This window comes from Tachypleus tridentatus, chromosome 2, assembly GCF_004210375.1.
Source record: "Tachypleus tridentatus isolate NWPU-2018 chromosome 2, ASM421037v1, whole genome shotgun sequence".
In the NCBI taxonomy this organism is placed as follows: domain Eukaryota; kingdom Metazoa; phylum Arthropoda; class Merostomata; order Xiphosura; family Limulidae; genus Tachypleus; species Tachypleus tridentatus.
Window position 1 is genome coordinate 6,598,910 of NC_134826.1, and position 23,909 is coordinate 6,622,818.

General features: G+C 32.1%; 1 protein-coding gene across 2 annotated transcripts; it reads left to right on the forward strand.

Moving 5' to 3' along the window:
- The first annotated feature begins 1,474 nt into the window (after window positions 1-1,474).
- Window positions 1,475-23,674, forward strand: LOC143237572 (ras-related protein Rab-11B-like). 2 transcript variants are annotated; one of them, XM_076476991.1, is made up of 6 exons: window positions 1,475-1,717; window positions 10,819-11,014; window positions 17,490-17,683; window positions 19,420-19,422; window positions 20,978-21,055; window positions 22,543-23,674. In XM_076476991.1, exons 1-6 carry the CDS (start codon window positions 1,678-1,680, stop codon window positions 22,683-22,685), a joined length of 654 nt encoding a protein of 217 aa, XP_076333106.1. In that variant the 5' UTR covers window positions 1,475-1,677; the 3' UTR covers window positions 22,686-23,674. The 2 variants fall into 2 exon arrangements, with proteins under 2 accessions (XP_076333106.1, XP_076333097.1); XM_076476982.1 differs by lacking the exons at window positions 19,420-19,422; window positions 20,978-21,055; window positions 22,543-23,674 and adding an exon at window positions 19,046-19,184.
- The last annotated feature ends 235 nt before the right edge of the window (window positions 23,675-23,909 follow it).

Below are 23,909 nucleotides of genomic sequence, written 5' to 3' on the forward strand. Positions count from 1 at the left end.
ATTTGGGTATGTAAACACTAGTGTATCGTCAGTATTGCTGTGCAGGCTGAAATTTCTAGAAACTATCCTCACGCATATAAATGTAACCAATGTGACGTGTCAAGAGTTGCAAGTTGAAGGCTAGCTAATGTCATGCTATCGAGTCTTTGAGCATGGCTATGTGGTTAGGGTGCTCGACTAGTACTCTGCACGTGGTGAGTTCGAATCCCTATCCCTCCAAACACGCTTTGAGGGTGTGGTAATGTTATGGTCAATCTCAGTATTCGTTAATAAAAGAGTAGCCCAAGAGTTTGCGATGAGTGGTGATTATTAGTTGTCTTCCCTCTAGTCTTTCACTGCTATGTTAGGTACGACTATCGTAGATGGTTAGCGTGTAGCTTTACGCGAAATTTAAACCAAATCAATCAGTCGGAGGTACAAATAACAGGCAGTGCGAGAAAACAAAAGAAGATAACAATTAATTTCATGATTACTTTATAAAAAACTAAATTTTGTATACATATGTTAAATTAAAATAAGGGATTATTTGTTTTTCAATTTCGCGTAAAGCTACATGAGGGCTATCTGCGCTAGCCGTCCCTAATTTAGCAGTGTAAGACGAGAGGGAAGGCAGCGGCTCATCACCACCCACCACCACCTCTTGGGCTACTCTTTTAGCAACGAAAAGTGGGATTGACCGTCACATTATAACGCCTCCATGGCGGGCATATTTGGTGCGACGGGGATTCAAACCCGCAACCATCGGATTACGACTCAAACGCTTTACCCCACCTGGCCATGCCAGGCTCTAAAATAAAAGATTCATATACAATGGGTTGCCCAGACATATTGCAAGGATAGTTAGAAATATAAAATTAGTATATCTCTGAATACTGACTTTTTGTCCGTTTTAATGATTCTTTATTGTTCATTTGTTTGAGTCAGGATTTCGAGCAAAGCTATACAAGGACTAACTATGCATAGCAGTCTTTAATTTTTAGCTAATATGCTATAAAGAAAGTTAATTGTGTTTTAAGTCAATGCTGGTTCAAATTTAGCTTTCGATTAAATAGTTTTCCGACCAGTTTTATTATTTGATATATTCAATAAACAGCTTATATTATTAAGTTTTTAATCTTAACATTAAATCCCATATATTTAAGAACGTTTGTATTAATTTAATGAACTGATAATTGTTCAAAATCTTAAAAGAGAATGACTACAATTATTCTCGTAATATTTTGATTGTAAGATAATTTCCTATACATTTTCTTTCCTGGGGAGAGGGGTGATGCATATTTCATGTCTTGTTTAGCACTCACTACACGTAAGAACAGTTTTGTGTCACTCTTTAGCCAAATATATTTTTTAACAGCTAATAGAAGATTTTGTTCTCACTTCTTGCAATCACATATAATTTTGCACTGAAATTTCCTCTCTATATATTACATATACTTTTGTGACGAGTTAAATGATTCAATAAGAAATATTTTGGCGGCGTTAGTGTCGTTAACAGTAAACCTCTTAATAGAATATACGTGAGGGGAGTTGGCTTGTAAGATATAATACTCCTGGTTTCGAAAGAAAGTTATTAGACGTTATATGATTTAAAAAGTTACATTTACATATTTTTTTTAAGTTTCAGTTTGGAGTTTTAGAATAACTCATTGACAAGTTAGAAATTAAAATTGTAAAAAAATGGGTAGTAAGGATGACGAATATGACTATCTGTTCAAAGGTGAGCTGAAAAGAGATAATTTAACCTCTAAGGGAAATTGCGGTTTGGAAACGTTAAGCCTAACTCAGTGTTGCGTTATCTTGAACTGTAAAGCATTTCAGTGCTTTGCCGATCCACAAGTTAATCTGTATACAATTTTCAGTCCTGAAACTTGTCTAGCAGATGAATATACAGCGTAGTTTCTATACACAACACGTTGAACCGAATATAAAAATTTAAAAGTTTAACTGAAAAACTATTATTATAAAAAATGATTGGCGAAAAAATTTAAATCACTCGGTGAATTAGTTTGTTATATTTCTTGATTTGTAGATATATGTGTATATTTCCAAAAGATTTGACACTGTCATAGATATGCTTATAATCCGATGTCTGACATTTTCACCATGGTAAGTGTTGGGTAATGACATAAAGAATCTTTACTGTATTGACATTTATAAGAGCATGTCAGTTTCACCATTCCTTACTATAGATATATGGTATTGTTTCTAGTTATTTGCTATGTCAATAAATACTATAGACTTCAGTTTCTTTATTGTTCAGGTATTTCATGAATGGCCACTAAATGAGTGTTAACTATTAAGTTATTTCTATTTTTAATGTAAGTGTTAAACTTGCATAGTTTCTTCATTATTATTACTATTATAACACATGCAAGGGCATGAGTGTATGTGCCATGTTCTTGCATTCAGTGATAGAGAGGTTCACTCTGTGAATAAAGTTTTCATGGTTGTGAAGGGAAAGTTGCATATCAGTGTCTGTGTTTAAGTAGGTTTACAAATGTATGTACAACTTAAACTAATTTTATGAATTTGCAAACTTTTGAAGTTGTTATATATTTAAGTTGGATACAAGTAATTCATTAAATGTGGTATACTTGGAATTTGATAAGAAAAGCTTGTTATATGCAGCATAAAGGAGATGTTCCAGGAAGATTGTATCTAGGAGAAAAGCTAATTAAAGAAATTCAGGGTTGATTGGATGATGTAATGAATGAGTTGTTGGAGATGGTTCATAGGGGCTAATAGAATTATTCCAGGTTTGGAAAATTTGTTATCTAAGAATAAGATGGAATCTCTTGACAACTTTAATCTGGATGGTTGACATGTTTAAACTCTAAGATTGTTAGATGTTTTGAGTCCATAAAACCAGATGATTGAAAAACATTTGTAGTTAACAATATTTAGTGAAAACATGGGACATGTACCATCTAGGCTGTCCTGTTCACTGAACTAAAACTACTAAAAACAACTCAAAGCCAGCTGTTATTAATATTTTTAGCTGGTCTTCCCTTAAACTTGTTTAAATATAATGTCCCCAATATATTTGAAGACAACCCATTCCATATACCAACTAACCTGTTAAAGAAGTATAGCTTAGTTGAAGATGATGACTCCTATGTCAAAACTTGTCCCACTGTTCTCTCTGTTAAGTATGGAAAAATATGATGCATCAACACTAAAAGTTCCTTTTACAGTCTTAAATACTTCAATCAGATCTACTCAAATGTTTCATTTTTCAAGAGAAAATTTTAAGGATCTTAATTTCTCCTCACATGACAACCCTTTTGGGACACTATGCAACACATCTGAACCTCTTCCAATACTTCAGTGTCTTTCCTAAGGTGAGGAGCCCAAGACTGTACAAGATCTTATGAATGTGGCCTAACCAGTCACCTATACAATGAAATTATAATCTTTTTAGACTTTTATTCAATATTTCTGTGGATACAACCTAAAATCCTATTTGTTTTACCACTGGCATTCCTTGGATGGCTTTCAAGAATTATCATCCATTACACTAAGATAACCCTCTTTCATAACACTTAAGGTTATTTCCATACAAATTGTAATGCAAATTAACTTTTGCACTGTATTGCATTTATTATAATTAACATCCATTTATTTGTCCAACTCATTAAATGATCTAAATATTTTTGTAAAGTAACAGCATCTTCATAGCTGCCAACATCCAAGACCTTAATATCATCTGTAAAAGTAAGTACTTTTATTGATTATCTATCACTGATGTAAATCAAAAAGCAAAGGTTTTAAGACCTGAGATATCCCACTTATGACATTAATCAAGTTTGACTGAACTCCATTTGTTACAATCCTCAGCTTTCTTCCATACAGCTACTTTTCTATCCAATCAGCTAACTTATCCCCATCACCTATAGATAATTTTTTCATAAGCTTTTATTATGGTATCATGTCAGTTGCTATCTGAAAATCCAAATACATCACATATACCCCTACCCTCACCTACATAAGCAGTGACCTTTTCAAAGAATACCAAAAGATTTGTAATTACTAAGACACAAGTTTTAAGGAGCTGAACACTCAGACTTCAGTTGAGGCAGTGTTTTAGCTCTAAGAAATTTCTGTAACTGCTTTGGAGTAGCACAGCATTTGATAAATTGGATAATCTAGAGAGTAAAATGTTCCAATATTATACAACTCAGAAAAGAAATGAATGGCAGATTGGTTCTTTTTGTAATTGTCTCTGATTATTCCACTGAATGTGTGGCAACTGTAAGTTATATATACAGTATTAATAGAAATATTATTAGTTATTACACCTATATACTTGATAATTGGTTGTAATTTGTCTTAACTAAAATTTTGTATTGTATGGTGTTTTTGATTCGACAGTTTCATGATACATACTATGTGCCTACGTTTTGTATTGTACGGTGTTTTTGATTCGACAGTTTCATGATACATACTATGTGCCTACGTTTTGTATTGTACGGTGTTTTTGATTCGGTAGTTTCATGATACATACTATGTGCCTACGTTTTGTATTGTACGGTGTTTTTGATTTGTCAGTTTCATGATACATACTATGTGCCTACGTTTTGTATTGTACAGTGTTTTTGATTTGTCAGTTTCATGATACATATTATGTGCCTACGTTTTGTATTGTACTGTGTTTTTGATTTGACAGTTTCATGATACATACTATGTGCCTACGTTTTGTATTGTACGGTGTTTTTGATTCGGTAGTTTCATGATACATACTATGTGCCTACGTTTTGTATTGTACGGTGTTTTTGATTCGTCAGTTTCATGATACATACTATGCGCCCACGTTTTGTATTGTACGGTGTTTTTGATTCGGTAGTTTCATGATACATACTATGTGCCTACGTTTTGTATTGTACGGTGTTTTTGATTCGTCAGTTTCATGATACATACTATGTGCCTACGTTTTGTATTGTACGGTGTTTTTGATTCGACAGTTTCATGATACATACTATGTGCCTACACTGAGGGTATTTGTATAATAAAAGACACTCTTTGATTGGGATGTTCTTTTTGTTGGTGATGTTTAAGGTGTTATATATGTAAAAACAGCTGGTATGGGTAGAGAAAGCACTATGCAGAGGAGCAAACAACGTTTTGATGACCAAAGAAGGTCGAAACATTGTTCGCACCTCTACATACTGCTTTCTCTACCCATACCAGCTGTTTTTACATGTATGATTTTCTCTACAAGTGGGTTTTCTCATTATCACAGAATGTTTAAGGAGGCTAAGTGGTTTGTCTCAAACAGAAATCTCCCATTCAAATCTCATTTGAGTGGGAAATGTTTATAACTGTTTTTTCTCAAAGTAACTAACTCATATTTTAAGCTAGATATTACAATTTTAGGAAAACAAAGATGACATTTTAACTTAGGTGTTTTAATTATTTAATGTTTGATTATAAAGATTCAGTGGGATTTTGTTAATTTATATATATTTAAAGTAGTTATTTACAGTTGGTCATTTGCATAATCAGAAAAATGTTAATATCATTGTAAGTAAATCAGGGATTGTATCATATTATATAAAACTATATTTTCATATCAAATGTCTTTTTAACCAGTAGGTGGCTAGAATACATTATTGATGTTTCTCAACTTAGGTGAGAGATTATAAAAAATTAGTTGAGTTTTATAAGCTTTTTTATGGAGACATACACATTGGTGCATTTGCTATTCATCTGAAAATTCTTTGTCTTTGCCATCAAAATGAATAAATCAGAATTAGATATTTGACCATTTAGGAATATTTCTTCAAAAACCAGTTTTTGCATTTTTCAGTCCATGAGGCTTTAGTAACCCTTTAATGATGGTCTTGATATAATATACAAGATTTCATATACACATTTCCACAAGTTAAGTGTTTATATTGTAACTTTTCACACAGTGTGTGCATCTTCACAAAATGTGGTAAACTTGTAAAGGTTGCAGTTATTTTATATACACCAAATCAGGTCCTTTAATGAAGTATTTTTACTAAAGATTTGTTTGTGAAAATGTTGTATATTTTGTTGCTCGTCTGAGCACAAAGTGATTTTCATGTTATAATTTAAAAAAATTATTCTTTGTCCCAAAATCTCAAATGTTGTTTGTGTAATCTCCAAAACCTTAAATACATTTCAAAGATTTGTTTCAAATAAAACTTTATATTTTGTCTGTTATTTTTTCTACCCTAACTGTGTAGGGTCTGCAAATTTGACCAGCCTTGTAACCACCATAAAAAAAAAATTAGGAAATGTAATTTTTTTTTGTTCCAAGAAAATATGAAATTTCAAGCAGATTAAAGACACTTCCTGTCTTCTTGAAATGCTGGTTTGAAAAAATGAGGAGACCTTCTAACAGAAGGACATTCTAAGCTGTCGATTTGGTTATTCACGTGTCGTATATAGAAGTAAGTACATAAGGAACCATTTTCAAAAATTGAAAAAGGTGAACATCACCACTGAATTTGATTCATTACATATCCATATCTCAGCAAAATAAAGATACAAGGTTCTTATTTTAGCTTATCAATATAAGTACTTTGACATCACAAACATCTAAATTTAAACAGTGCTGTATTCAACATACCATGTAATTCACTAAAATCTACATATAAATCTGTTAACTTTTACTTTTAAATTAAGAAATGCTAAAGTTTGAATTATAATCTACAGTTTGATTCCAAAATTGACATAAATTCATAAAATAGTAGTTTAGTAAGATTTTGAATGCAAGCTAACACACATGATGAATTGCCTTTGACCTGTGACCCATTGTGATAGGGTTAAGAGGCAAATTTTAATAAAACAAAATGTACACAAGTTAACATTCTAATCAAGAACTACTTATGGAAGATGGCCAAATGTTTATACATATATTGGTACTATAATACAGTTATAATACAGTGTTTAGGAAACATGTTCATGAAACATTTACTTGGATTAAATTTTTATTTGGCATTTATTTTCATGTGCGTCCCAACATGGCCAAGTGTTCAGGATACTTGACTTGCAATTTGTGGATGATGGGTTTGAATCCCTGTTCCAATGAACATGCTAGCCCTTTCAACCATGGGGGTATTATGGTGTGACAGTCAATCCCACTATTTATGGTTAAAGAGTAGCCTAAGAGTTGGTGGTGGTGGATGGTGATGACTGTTTCCTTTACCTTTATTCTTTCACTGCTAAATTAGGAACAGTTGTGCAAATATCCCCCATATTGCATTGTATGAACTTAAAAACACATTCAGCGAGTTGATGGATATTTTTCAAATATTAAGTAATAAATTTCAGTGTTTTGTTAAACTATGTAGTAGGTGTATTCATTGTGTTATTAGATTAATGCTATAAAATACTAGTGAAAAGTTTTGTAGTAAAATTAAGAAATGATTAAATGTTAAAGCTTTTGAAGATAAGTGTATGTACTAATTTTAGTTGAAATATGTTTGTTATTCACTGGTGTCACCTTTCCTAGTGCCAGTTGATGTGAAACAAGACAATGGATTTGGTAAAGTTTATAAAAGGCAAATCTGAGGTTAAAATTGTCCTTAGAATGTGTGGAACTGATGGCCTTATCTAGCTGTGACCAAGTAGCTACTTCATTCTGATTTAGTAATTACATTTCTTTTATTTGTAAGCATCAAAGAAAACAGAGTAATAAATTTTCATAACACATTAGAATTACCAGTGTATACTTTATAGAACGTCTTTAGAAAATATGTTGTTTACAAGATATATTTATTGGTGTGTAGAAGGTAACAGAATCTTTTAACAGAAACAGATTTTGAGCAGTTAAATAGGACCACAAACTATGTGCTTGTGAATTGTGAACTGTAATGTGTTAAAAGTAAACTGAAAAAGTTACAACAGAGAATTGTTATAAAAACAATAACAAATTGCATTCATCAGCTACTATTATGTGACTTGTTGACTGTATATACATTGTAACTGTAGCTGGATTGTTAGTGTGTGACTTGTTGACTGTACATACATTGTAACTGTAGCTGGATTGTTAGTGTGTGACTTGACTGTACATACATTGTAACTGTAGCTGGATTGTTAGTGTGTGACTTGTTGACTGTACATACATTGTAACTGTAGCTGGATTGTTAGTGTGCGACTTGTTGACTGTACATATATTGTAACTGTAGCTGGATTGTTAGTGTGTGACTTGTTGACTGTACATACATTGTAACTGTAGCTGGATTGTTAGTGTGCGACTTGTTGACTGTACATACATTGTAACTGTAGCTGGATTGTTAGTGTGTGACTTGTTGACTGTACATACATTGTAACTGTAGCTGGATTGTTAGTGTGCGACTTGTTGACTGTACATACATTGTAACTGTAGCTGGATTGTTAGTGTGCAACTTGTTGACTGTACGTACATGTAACTGTAGCTGGATTGTTAGTGTGCGACTTGTTGACTGTACGTACATGTAACTGTAGCTGGATTGTTAGTGTGCGACTTGTTGACTGTACGTACATGTAACTGTAGCTGGATTGTTAGTGTGCGACTTGTTGACTGTACGTACATGTAACTGTGGCTGGATTGTTAGTGTGCAACTTGCTTAATAATTACTAATTTATTGTTTTCATGAGACATGGATAGTTGGAATAATCAAAAGTTGTAATAATCTGAGACATTTTCATGAGTTGTGACACATTAAGCTGAACACAATGTTGAAGTAATAATAAATAAAAATTGTGATGGTATTACCTGGGTAATTGGAATATTGATAAATGGTAATAATCAGAGGTAGTATGTTTATTTTCAGGGCATTAATTGATTTATTCATGATTTCAGTAATTTTGTTTGACACTTAAATGTAATTGATGGTTATAGTCAATCAGTTATATTGAATTATTCAAATAACCATGTTGGCTTGTTAATGGTTCATCATTGGTTAAATTACACACCTTACTGTTAAAACAAAAATTGCTGTTAGTGTAATAAAGTTAAAGAAAACTACACTGGCACACCCATATACAAGGCAGTTTCATTTTGGAACAGGAAATGTGTTTTATTTGTAGAATTAAAATACAATCTGATTGAACTACTTATATAAATAAAATTAGTTCATTGACTGCACATAATTCTACTGTTTGTCTAGACAAGTCAGTATACTGAATGGGTGTTATACATTTTTCAGCATGTAGTTGATTAGAGGTGTTGTAACATCTTGGCATGACTATGTTATTTTGAATGACTGATTTTTAAAGTTATGGCTAACAGTAATAAAACAAGATGTTATGGGTAACATTTTCAGCTATTATGATTTAAATGAGTTGATGTACTGTATATGACAGAAGTTTTATTAACTTGAAAGGTGTGCATGTTGGATCACTATCCCTGTTGTTAATAACATCAGTGTCATTGTTCTTATCCTAACTGATAAGTGTACATGTAAGGTGTGAATGTTGGACCACTATCCCTGTTGTTAATAACATCAATGTCATTGTTCTTATCCTAACTGATAAGTGTACATGTAAGGTGTGAATGTTGGACCACTATCCCTGTTGTTAATAACATCAGTGTCATTGTTCTTATCCTAACTGATAAGTGTACATGTAAGGTGTGAATGTTGGACCACTATCCCTGTTAATAACATCAGTGTCATTGTTCTTATCCTAACTGATAAGTGTACATGTAAGGTGTGAATGTTGGACCACTATCCCTGTTAATAACATCAGTGTCATTGTTCTTATCCTAACTGATAAGTGTACATGTAAGGTGTGAATGTTGGACCACTATCCCTGTTGTTAATAACATCAGTGTCATTGTTCTTATCCTAACTGATAAGTGTACATGTAAGGTGTGAATGTTGGACCACTATCCCTGTTGTTAATAACATCAGTGTCATTGTTCTTATCCTAACTGATAAGTGTACATGTAAGGTGTGAATGTTGGACCACTATCCCTGTTAATAACATCAGTGTCATTGTTCTTATCCTAACTGATAAGTGTACATGTAAGGTGTGAATGTTGGACCACTATCCCTGTTGTTAATAACATCAGTGTCATTGTTCTTATCCTAACTGATAAGTGTACATGTAAGGTGTGCATGTTGGACCACTATCCCTGTTGTTAATAACATCAGTGTCATTGTTCTTATCCTAACCGATAAGAGTGTACATGTAAGGTGTGAATGTTGGACCACTATCCCTGTTGTTAATAACATCAGTGTCATTGTTCTTATCCTAACTGATAAGAGTGTACATGTAAGGTGTGAATGTTGGAACACTATTCCTGTTGTTAATAACATCAGTGTCATTGTTCTTATCCTAACTGATAAGAGTGTACATGTATAGTGTTTTGTTTAGAATTGATAGAAAAATTGAGAAGTGGAAAACTTGCTAGGTGTTAGAAAGTAGTGGTAATAAACCTTATGAGAGCAACATGAAGGAAGTGTTTAGTTTCTCTTGGGATATGTTATAAAGCAATTTTTATATAAAACTATCTGAACTTGTTAACAAAGTGTTAATGTTCTATGAGCAACATACTAGCATGTTATCTAAAATAATGACAACACTTGTTCATTCTAACATGGTGTGAATGCTGAGAAAAACTATATATTGTGACATAGATTGTAGTTTAATTTGATGGTACTTATGGTACCATTTGTGACCCATTGTGTGACAGAGGATATTGTAAGTTTTGCAGATTGTTAAAGTCTTAGCTATGTTACTGTCAAAGTAGTAGATGGATACTAGAATTTCCAAGAATTATATGCTGTATGTACATTCAGAACATAGTTTAGAAAGTCAGTGTTAAATTCTACTTTAAATGTACAACCAAGTTTTCTTTTACAGTTGTTTTGATTGGAGATTCGGGTGTTGGCAAAAGCAACCTCCTCTCTAGGTTTACAAGGAATGAATTTAACTTGGAAAGCAAGAGCACCATCGGTGTAGAATTTGCTACACGGAGCATACAGGTTGATGGGAAAACAATCAAGGCTCAGATCTGGGATACAGCTGGACAAGAAAGATACAGAGCTATCACTAGTGCGTAAGTGATGTTCTTGTCCATATGATGCAATGAGTAGTTACAAGCAGTTAGTGTATCGGGTATTGGGGTTTGAAGGTTTGGTTTTGGAAGTATTGAAATTATGATAAATACTGTAATTGTAATTATACTGGTGATTGTAATTATATTACTGTAATAATAGATAAATACTGTAATTGTAATTATACTAGTGATTGTAATTATATTACTGTAATAATAGATAAATACTGTAATTGTAATTATACTGGTGATTGTAATTATATTACTGTAATAATAGATAAATACTGTAATTGTAATTATACTGGTGATTGTAATTATATTACTGTAATAATAGATAAATACTGTAATTGTAATTATACTGGTGATTGTAATTATATTACTGTAATAATAGATAAATACTGTAATTGTAATTATACTGGTGATTGTAATTATATTACTGTAATAATAGATAAATACTATAATTGTAATTATATTACTGTAATAATAGATAAATACTGTAATTGTAATTATATTACTGTAATAATAGATAAATACTGTAATTGTAATTATATTACTGTAATAATAGATAAATATTGTAATTATACTGGTGATTGTAATTATTACTGTAATAATAGATAAATACTGTAATTGTAATTATATTACTGTAATAATAGATAAATACTGTAATTGTAATTATATTACTGTAATAATAGATAAATACTGTAATTGTAATTATATTACTGTAATAATAGATAAATACTGTAATTGTAATTATATTACTGTAATAATAGATAAATACTATAAATGACTGTGTATTTTTAGACTTTTATTTTTTGATCAGGTTTCATATGGTGTTTTGACCCTATCATCATGGATGTCTTTACTGTGCATGTCATAAGGTTTTTATTTCGTTACAATCAAAATTATTTAAATTTTGTTTTTGTATCCATAGTTTACATAGTGTACAAGTTTTAATTTGTTAATTTTATGAGGCAGTACAAAGTTTATGTTACAAGTGACATTTTTCTTCTCTGGCCATCTCCTTTTAACTAATTAATTCACCAATCCTTCAAGAATTTTGAAATTTTACGTAAATTACTCATTATAATATAACCTTGCTCGGGCAGTGTGTAATGTTAACCTTGCTCAGGCAGTGTGTAATGTTAACCTTGCTCAGGCAGTGTGTAATGTTATCTTACATTCTTGTTCAGTTACATCATCTTTCAATATTTCTAATACTATATTATTTATAACACATAGAAAGCCAAGGTTTTCACATGATGTATTATGTTACACTGTTTTCAGAACAGAACATTTTCAATACCAGTTCTTGCAAGAAATAGATCAACTGGCTTTAACAAATTTGTCATGGCTCTTCTTGTATAGGTAGAAACATTGTGATAGTTAAGGCACATTGTTGTTTTTAGTATGTTTTATGGTTCATAATTTTATAAATACAAATTAGTTCACTACTACCATCTGTATTAGTAGGTTTAACAACGTGAAGTCTTTATTCGTTGTTATTAAAGTAAGTAAAATGTAATAAGGAAACTCTTCAGATTAAGTTAGATAAATAATGTTTCTCCACAAAACATTCACTTTCTAGTACCTTTACTGAGTGATTTAAAAACTTGTAATGTAGTAGTGAGAAATGGGCCAAAGACCAAAAAAAGCTACCTAAAGAACATAGAGATGTACTGTTACAAGTTAAAACTACATAAAGTACACACAGAGATGTACTGTTACAAGTTAAAACTACTTAAAGTACACACAGAGATGTACTGTTACAAGTTAAAACTACTTAAAGTACACACAGAGATGTACTGTTACAAGTTAAAACTACTTAAAGTACACACAGAGATGTACTGTTACAAGTTAAAACTACTTAAAGTACACACAGAGATGTACTGTTACAAGTTAAAACTACTTAAAGTACACACAGAGATGTACTGTTACAAGTTAAAACTACTTAGGATAAACAAATGCAGTTTTATGTTAAAATCTGCAGTTATTGTATAAATTTGTAAGCTTTTTTTTATTTTTATGTATTTAAGTGATGTTAGAATTTCCAGTACGTAAGTTTATCAGTATGTTACTCTTGCATCCTTACCTTTGAACATTTTGATTTTTGAATATGGTTTTCTGGGGTTTTAATATATTCAAATTATTATTTTTTGTATGTTTGTATTGCTGAAGACTTTAAATATCAGTGTCCAAAAGTGTCATAATACTTCCTGTTAAAGAAACACTTCTGCCCACCTGGTGAAATATTAGATGCATTTTCTCTAATCAGTGTAATCGTTCTAGTCTTGTAGACTCCCAATAGTGAGTAAAAAGTTTAGAATATTTCTCTAACAGTGTAATCGTTCTAGTCTTGTAGACTCTCAGTAGTGAGTGAAAAGTTTAGAATATTTCTCTAACAGTGTAATCGTTCTAGTCTTGTAGACTCCCAGTAGCGAGTGAAAAGTTTAGAATATTTCTCTAACAGTGTAATCGTTCTAGTCTTGTAGACTCCCAGTAGCGAGTGAAAAGTTTAGAATATTTCTCTAACAGTGTAATCGTTCTAGTCTTGTAGACTCCCAGTAGCAAGTGAAAAGTTTAGAATATTTCTCTAACAGTGTAATCGTTCTAGTCTTGTAGACTCCCAGTAGCGAGTGAAAAGTTTAGAATATTTCTCTAACAGTGTAATCGTTCTAGTCTTGTAGACTCCCAGTAGCGAGTGAAAAGTTTAGAATATTTCTCTAACAGTGTAATCGTTCTAGTCTTGTAGACTCCCAGTAGCGAAAGTGAAAAGTTTAGAATATTTCTCTAACAGTGTAATCGTTCTAGTCTTGTAGACTCCCAGTAGCGAGTGAAAAGTTTAGAATATTTCTCTAACAGTGTAATCGTTCTAGTCTTGTAGACTCCCAGTAGCGAGTGAAAAGTTTAGAATATTTCTCTAACAGTGTAATCGTTCTAGTCTTGTAGACTCCCAGTAGCGAGTGAAAAGTTTAGAATATTTCTCTAACAGTGTAATCGTTCTAGTCTTGTAGACTCCCAGTAGCGAGTGAAAAGTTTAGAATATTTCTCTAACAGTGTAATCGTTCTAGTCTTGTAGACTCCCAGTAACGAGTGAAAAGTTTAGAATATTTCTCTAACAGTGTAATCGTTCTAGTCTTGTAGACTCCCAGTAGCGAGTGAAAAGTTTAGAATATTTCTCTAACAGTGTAATCGTTCTAGTCTTGTAGACTCCCAGTAGTGAGTGAAAAGTTTAGAATATTTCTCTAACAGTGTAATCGTTCTAGTCTTGTAGACTCCCAATAGTGAGTGAAAATTTTAGAATATTTCTCTAACAGTGTAATCGTTCTAGTCTTGTAGACTCCCAGTAGCGAGTGAAAAAGTTTAGAATATTTCTCTAACAGTGTAATCGTTCTAGTCTTGTAGACTCCCAATAGTGAGTGAAAATTTTAGAATATTTCTCTAACAGTGTAATCGTTCTAGTCTTGTAGACTCCCAATAGGGAGTGAAAAGTTTAGAATATTTCTCAGCTATGAACACACAGAAATGTGATTTGTAGCATTATAAAAATACATAAGTACCCAGAACTGCAACATGAAAACACTTCCTGCAATTTCCAGTAAAAGCTGTGAAATGCAACATTAAAAGTTTGTTTATTTAGGTTTCTGATGATGATAATAGTAATACTTGAACATTTGTCAGAAACACATACTGCGACTTTAGTTGTTAACATATAGGAACTACAGTGTTTTATAAGATTTGTTTTGTAAACTTATCAGATTTACAACCTTATAATATCTAATTGCTATTAAGAGGTGCACAACATGACTGACAAATCTAACTGTACAAGTGCATAAGTTTGTGTGTTGACCTTTACTGTGACGCTGATTGAACAACTGTATGCACTTTTCCTGTTGCTACATTTGAATATAAGATTGTTTTATTCAAACATTCTGTTACATTAACCCTCTTGTTACAATGTGCTATATGGCCTACAACATGAATTTCACGTACTGGATTGTAGAATCTACAGCATATATATATACATATATCCCCAAAGAGATGTAGTTATGCCAATAACAACTCTAAGGAAACCCACAAATATTCTAAAGAAAATTCCATGGATTTTGATTCAGTTTGTGTTTTTTAAATCATATTTATATGTGAAGTTTCCGCAGGTAGTTTTCAGGAGAACACCATCTCAATAAATCAACAACAAATGTACATTAAACATATTTTCTAAAACTTTACCAACTGTACTCACTAAGCCTAACTAAACTTTATTTGTGTGTACGTGTTGTTCCACAGGATCTATGATATCCAATACATGCTTACATCTCAACAGATTTATTTACCTAGGAGATTTCTAATTGTTACATAATGTGTAGCTTCTGTAGCAAAGTTAATGTAACTATCACATCTCTTCATTTAGGCAACACCCTTTACCTAGGAGATTTCTAATTGTTACATAATGTGTAGCTTCTGTAGCAAAGTTAATGTAACTATCACATCTCTTCATTCAGGCAACACCCTTTACCTAGGAGATTTCTAATTGTTACATAATGTGTAGCTTCTGTAGCAAAGTTAATGTAACTATCACATCTCTTAATTCAGGCAACACCCTTTACCTTGGAGATTTCTAATTGTTACATAATGTGTAGCTTCTGTAGCAAAGTTAATGTAACTATCACATCTCTTCATTCAGGCAACACCCTTTACCTAGGAGATTTCTAATTGTTACATAATGTGTAGCTTCTGTAGCAAAGTTAATGTAACTATCACATCTCTTAATTCAGGCAACACCCTTTACCTAGGAGATTTCTAATTGTTACATAATGTGTAGCTTCTGTAGCAAAGTTAATGTAACTATCACATCTCTTAATTCAGGCAACACCCTTTCACAAATGTTATAAAATACATCCCAAGACTTTTTCAACATTAACTAGTTTATCTTTACAGTTGTATATCACTTTTTAGTTTATAATCATGAAGAAAAACCAAATTCCTCGAGAGGTTTCCATCTGTATCAACAACACAAAGTCTAAACAATGATTATTGGAGAAGTCCCAGAATGTGTGGCCAAGTTTTGAATACTGAATAATTGTAAACTGTGCATTGTATGTACATGTTTCTAGATGAATAAATTAGAATGTTGTGCAAATGTTTTTTGTTGTTTTTTTTTTCAATGTAAATATGAATGACGTGATATCATAAGATGTATTTCTGTTATCATTTTATAAATGTCCTGTTTTATTGGTTATGAAATTGAGTCGCAAAATAACAGATTCATAGGAAATACACCACTCTGGTGAACAAGTTGCATTGTTATTCATTCTGTAGTTTTATATTGAAATCATGTGGATTTTAAAAACATTTACCTTGCATATGTTTTCTTGGAAATTATTAAATATTGATTGATAGAAATATATAATTTTTTTTTTCCTTTTCTGCTACTTTTTACTGTTTTAATCCTGTTTTTCTTCTCATCTAGCTGTATTAGTATTGCAAGTCAACTTCCATGAAAATAACAAAGGCAGGTAGTTTATGAAACCAAAATCGTTACATTGATACAAATTGTGGGAAGTTAAGTAAACAAGCACCTGATTGGTAACATTTGATTTTACTTGAAGCTACATAGTTTGTTATTCTTTAGAATTTACATGCTATAACTTTGAAGAATAAATATTTTGAGAAACAAAACTTAATATTCAATTTTTTTTGTCACTTTCCTTATATTCGTTGGATAAATTGTAGAATATTCTAGAATGGTACTCAACATGTTATTGGAGTCAGGTGTTAACATAGTATAGCAAGGAAAGAGTAACTTCCATATTAAGTTAATATTCTGATAAGTAGTTAGGCTATGAAACCAACAATCATATTTATACCAAATAAAAATCAAATTTTTCATGATTTTAAATTAATAAAATTTCTCTTAACAATTTAACACTCTGATAACATAATTTTGTTATGACAAGTAATGAGGAATATATAAGTGTATAGTACTAGTGGTGATGTAAGAATTGTTTATTGTTTATATATTTAAATATAGCTGTGAAAGAGTTGGGTTCACACAGATAGCTCTAACAGTATGTGTTCAGTAGGTCCGTTGGGTTCACACAGACAGCTCTAACAGTATGTGTTCAGTAGGTCCGTTGGGTTCACACAGACAGCTCTAACAGTATGTGTTCAGTAGGTCCATTGGGTTCACACAGACAGCTCTAACAGTATGTGTTCAGTAGGTCTGTTGGGTTCACACAGACAGCTCTAACAGTATGTGTTCAGTGGTCAATGGGGTTCTTGATGTTACACACAACTCTAAAAGAATGTGTTCAGTAGGCTCATTGGGGTCACACAGACAGCTCTAGCAGCATGTGTTCAGTAGAGTTTTTGGTGTTAGAGACAGTATGTTCAGTAAGGTAATTGGTATTACATAGAGAGTGTGTTCTTAAAGCACTTCTCACAGTTACTGTAAGTGAAGTAATTATGTGTGCTCTTTCAGATATTACCGTGGGGCTGTTGGGGCACTACTAGTGTATGATATAGCTAAACATTTAACCTATGAGAACGTGGAACGTTGGCTAAAGGAGCTACGGGACCATGCTGATCAAAATATTGTCATTATGCTAGTTGGAAATAAGAGTGATTTACGGCACTTAAGAGCTGTACCAACTGATGAGGCTAGGGCTTTTGCAGGTAAGAGGTGTATCTTTTATATACGTACATGTTTGTATTTTGTTATTCTAAATTCAGAATAACCCATGTCTGTTTTTGTTGTTCTAAATTCAGAATAACCCATGTCTGCTTTTGTTGTTCTAAATTCAGAATAACCCATGTCTGTTTTTGTTGTTCTAAATTCAGAATAACCCATGTCTGTTTTTGTTGTTCTAAATTCAGAATAACCCATGTCTGTTTTTGTTGTTCTAAATTCAGAATAACCCATGTCTGTTTTGTTGTTCTAAATTCAGAATAACCCATGTCTGTTTTTGTTGTTCTAAATTCAGAATAACCCATGTCTGTTTTTGTTGTTCTACATTCAGAATAACCCATGTCTGTTTTTGTTGTTCTACATTCAGAATAACCCATGTCTGTTTTTGTTGTTCTACATTCAGAATAACCCATGTCTGTTTTTGAGAACAAGTCAAAACATAAACACACTTCAAACTTTTATCATTTGTTTGTTATTTTCCTGATTTAAAACTAATGGGTATTCATACTAGAAATAAATACAGAATACAGTGGAGCGCCGTTAAGCCGCAGTATTTGGGGGACCAACCTGCTTAAACCTTTGTGACTGAAAAGCCGAAGTCGCCAACAGCTCTGCCGAGGAGCCTCATCCGGGCCATTGCGTGATCATTATATTGGATTATCGAATTAAAAATAATACTTAAATTATTGATCACTTTTACACGGATTTACCGCGGATTAACTTTAATGTATGGAGAGGTGTGATTCGGTAACAATGGCAGCCTCCATAAAGCTGACATAGAGAGCGGATAAGGTAGATTAACGGTCGATTTCTATTGTAATATATTTTATTTATTTCCCAAATTAAAGCAAATCCTTTTTAAATATCCCCTTGAAGTTATAAAGCCAGGATTAAATTCGTAGGCCGTGTTTTTACACGTTCTTAAATTAGCGGTGAGCCGCGATAATCCTCACTCACAAGGCTTGCTACAGCGGCTTAAGCGATTTCGCAGTTTACTGGTCCGTGGCTTAATGGCGCTCCACTGTATATACTTTTCCAGCTTCTGTGACAAATTTATTTTGGTCTATAAATGATCTATTTTCAACTGTTAAAGCATGCATGAATAAGGGTTTTTCATGTTGTGACATGTATGTTTTAAATTACTAAAATTGTCCTGAAAAACATAAGCTAGCTGAGTTAAGTGTAATAGTTTAACTGTACATTAATCCTATCAGGATCTCTGAGCACTTTTCAGGTGTCTGGTGAATTATAAATTTATATAAAAATAATATGTTCTAACTGTATTACAACAACTGTTTTATTTAAAAATTTCATGACTAATATATTGTTATTTTATAACTTTTATTTAGTATTATTCACAAAGAAATCAAGTTCAAACTTTTGGTTGTGTACAGCTCTGAGGAGACTCTTCTGTAGATAATTCACTTACTGAAGTATATTAGAAGATTTCTTCCCTTCGTAACAGTATATTGCAATTGGAACTTGTTTGTATGCTATTAGTTATAAAACATGTTTTTTATATTGAATGTGAAAGCAGTATAACATGGATATATTAATTAAGTTGTGCCAAGTATCAATTTATTAAAAACTGATTTGTATTATTATGACAGAAGTGGTTTGGGAATGCTGTCTGGTTTGTTATCAGACTCTTAGTTTCCAGAACACACACATGTAGGAAATAAGAGGTGTGTTGTTACAAACATAAAACATGTACAGCAGGGAGAAAGTAAACTTGAAGTATACTTAACACCAAATAATGAAATTAAAATTGAAAATGTTAATGTATCCAACATTAAATTATACAGTTGTGCATTTTTTCAGAGACATATCAGTATTAAAAAACTGTAAATATACACTTTATTTAAAGTAGTCCGAGAGTTGTTGGTTACCTTCACTTTAGGCACCAGTTCAGAATTGGTGACAATGGCAGATATTCTTAGTTTCATTTCTAGAAACACATAATATCCTCACCAATGAAAGGGTGTGAAACCTTGGAGGTAACAGATATTGAACTTGAGATCCTCAAATCACAAAACAGTGCCACATAATCCCCATACCATGCTATACCAAAGATGAATAAACTTCAATTAAACACAGAAGGTAATGATAAAATTGGATTTCAGTACCCACTGTCAATAGTACACAGAGTGTCCATTTTGCTTCAAGGCAATATTCTGATTTTTTGGAGTATTGTAAAAATGAGAGTAGTATTAATGTGTGGTATTCTTTGATTGATTGTTTTCATGATTTTCAGCACTAATCAGTTAAGTTGAACATGAATTAGTGGAAACTCATAATGGCAGTATTTTGATTATTGGGCAGTTGAAGTAATTGTAAATGTTACATTAGATAGTTGGCCATATTTGTGGCATTAGGAGATTTAACTGAAAGATTACTCAGTTGTTTCATGCTATACTAGTTCTTTGCTCATAAGTAATTGGGTTAATTGTCCACTTTTAATTATTACCTGTCACTTCCATTCTTTTGTAATGTCTGAACAATTACTGACTTAAATGGTTACAGGTAACATTTAAAATATGGTTGTGTAGAGTAGTTATAAGTTGTCAACATTAAAATACATGAGAATTATGTGAACAGTAATTTACAGTTTGGTATGAAAGTAGTTAAATTGAATTTATTGAGAAATGTACAAAAGAATTTAATATAAAGTTTGTAAGATTTGGGAGAAGCCATGATCCAGAGATCTTTTAATAGTATTTTTAACCATTATGGTCATTCCTAAAAATGTTTAAGTTACATGTTTGAAAGCTGTGTAAGTGTTCTCGTGTGGCAAGACATCAGGTAAGTTTAGTTAGGTTTAATGTGTAATGCCAATGAAGTATTTCACATGCTGTTTTAAAATGTTCACAAAATTGTTGAAAGTGTTATGTGATGTATTCTTGACCGCCTTACATGTATATGGTACAGGTTTTCTAGAATATTATGTAGAACTAATAGATAGTCACTGTGTTGTGCTAAGTGCAACAAGTTAATTTTAAGAGAAGATACATGTTAGATTTCATACTGTCCTTGTTACTTTTCAACAGATGCATGTGAGCAGGTCTTTGTAATTTTCATAAAAACCAGAGTAAAATTTATGATATTGTACTGATAACATCATGTTCTTTTGCATTTAAAGAAATGGTGGATTGAATAGGCCACACTTGTTGAAAGATTAAATTTAACCTTTTTATATTACTGTTAAGTGAGAAGATGTCAAATTAACCAGAATTTCAGTTTCATTTTTCTGTGCATCAACTTAAAATTATTTTATTTCAGAGAAAATAATTTGTCCTTTATTGAGACATCTGCTTTGGATTCTACAAATGTGGAATCTGCATTTCAACAAATCCTAACAGGTAATGTAACATCCAATTATCTTTTTCTGCCTTTAACCAGTCTACAGACTGTTTACAAACAGAAGTAACATATAATTTCATTATTGTACCTGCATATGAGAAAATGATTTGAGCTACTACATCTAAGACTTGTCATGTGTTTGTGACAAGCACCTGATGAGCTAGTACATCTAACACTTGTCATGTGTTTGTGACAAGCACCTGATGAGCTAGTACATCTAACACTTGTCATGTGTTTGTGACAAGCACCTGATGAGCTAGTACATCTAACACTTGTCATGTGTTTGTGACAAGCACCTGATGAGCTAGTACATCTAACACTTGTCATGTGTTTGTGACAAGCACCTGATGAGCTACTGCATCTAAGACTTGTCATGTGTTTGTGACAAGCACCTGATGAGCTACAACATCTAAGACTTGTCATGTGTTTGTGACAAGCACCTGATGAGCTACAACATCTAAGACTTGTCTCATGTGTTTGTGACAAGCACCTGATGAGCTACAACATCTAAGACTTGTCATGTGTTTGTGACAAGCACCTGATGAGCTACTACATCTAAGACTTGTCATGTGTTTGTGACAAGCACCTCAGTCTGTAACAACTGTTAGTGAATTTACATACATATATAGTTTGTATAAATGTTTCAGTACTTGTAGCATTATAAGTAAATTTACCTTTCTCTGATAGTAGGCCAGTTCTATTTAGCCTTACCATACCCGTTGATTTAATACAAAGAGAACTTGCAAACTTTTACACGCGAAAAATAATACAGTCCCCAGTTTTAGGAAACCATGTTTTATAATCTGTAGTAGTCTCTTCAAATAACGTGTTTCATACTTTTGTCATTTCACAGTGAGGATAATTTGGGCTGAAGTTTGCTCTGAAGTTGTGAATAGATTAACCCTAACTATCAGCATATTACTACAGCTTTATGGGTCCTTTTGGTTTTTGGTATTTCTCTTCCTGTCATATATTTGACAATTCTCAACCTATTGCTCATATGTTGATTATGATTTTCCCATATGTAGTTGCTTTATATATTTGTCTTATTTTAGAAATTATATTAAGTTTTGAAACTAAGGTGATACCATTCTATTTTAGTTACTTTGTATTTAAATTAAGAACTGCTTTAGCTTTAGTTGAGCATAAAGTAAAAACAGTTGAAAATGGATATACTGTGATAGTTTTTGTATTAAAACTTGTACTTTTGTAGTGATAGTTACAGCACCATCTCTCAAGTTTGTGTTCCTTGTTATTTTAAAAACATTAAAATCAAATTTTGTACTTGAATGGGATAAAGCTGTTAAACGTTCTGTAAATTGATGTACAGAGTCCTGTATATCAACCTACCAACAACTTGACATTCACTGGACTCCTAGAATTGGACAAATCTCTCATTTTATTGATGGTTTTACTTTCTTGTTTATGGAAAGAAATACTTGAGGACTTATGATATAATGCTGCTTTGTGTTCATTTCTTTTCCAGAAATATATCGCATCGTATCCCAGAAACAGATCCGAAATGATGCAGAGAATGACCCATCACCATCAGGAGATGATGTGAAACCAATTTCTATTGCACCAACTGATAGCTCAGATACACGCAAAAAACAGTGTTGTCAGACATAGAGGAAGCCCTCGTGTCTTGAACCCCCTTTAGTGCACTCTTTTATTTTCATTTATGTCTGACCAAACTGATTTCCTTCTACAGGTACCATAAGTCTTCAGTGTCCTTGTTTAGAGAGCATCTTACCCCTTGTACATTATAATTTGTTTGTAATTCCATTTAATCTGTTAAACAAATTACTTCTAATGCAGCAGACCTGTGTTTTGATGATAAACATGTGTTTGTAGAACTTAAAGAGTGTCTACAAATACCTTATGATATATTTCAATATCTTGTATCTGTAATGCTTGCATTTTAAACATGCTGGTTTTCCAGCCCTAGAAATAGCTACATCCAGCTGCTTATGTGAAATATCTGACTATCGTTGCTGACGAACTGTGATTTGGCCTGACTATTGAGACAAGATCACTGGTAACGTGACTTTTAATGAATAGAATTTGCTTCTATTTCTGCAATGGCAAAGTAATTTCTAGTTCACATTCCTTTATGAAATTTGGTAGTATTGTTAATACATTTATCATTGACAAAAGATTTGAATTACTTGGGTGGATATTATTGTGAACAAATTGAAAGAAAGCTAGTTTTTATTAATTCAAAGTTGATAATCTTATTAAGCTATCTTGATTACTTATTATTACACAAGAGTTGTTATATTTTGCATTGACAAAAGTTTATGTTCTAAGCTTTGACACTTATGTAATGTCTTTCTTGTACATTAGTGTAAATTTAGATAAAAACATTTTGTTTTTAAGAGTAACAATGAACTGATGTATTCTTCAACTTTTAATCATGTTGAGATTAAACATGTACCAGACATATGTAATAAATAGGTGCACTACCTGTCTTTAATACATCGTGAATTATTAGAAAGTAATCTTCCAAACAAATATCTCTTTACAGTACTAATTCGTGATGCATTCTATATTTTCAATTCTGGGTGTTTTTTCTTGATTGCAGGCTTTGAAATAAATTAGTTATTAAATAAATGTCATCACATGTGTTTGTAATTTATTATACTGGTATTTACCAAAAAAATGTTAAAGTGGGGAACTTAAGAGGGAAAAAACTGTTTGATAAAATTATGAGATAAATACAAGTCAGTGATTGAAAATCACCTTGTCAGTCTGTGTTCAGTAACATTACTTAAACTTTCAGGTTGTAGGTACATTATAAAAGATAAAATTTCACTATTTGATTGAAGTACTACAAGATTTGCCATTGGGTGG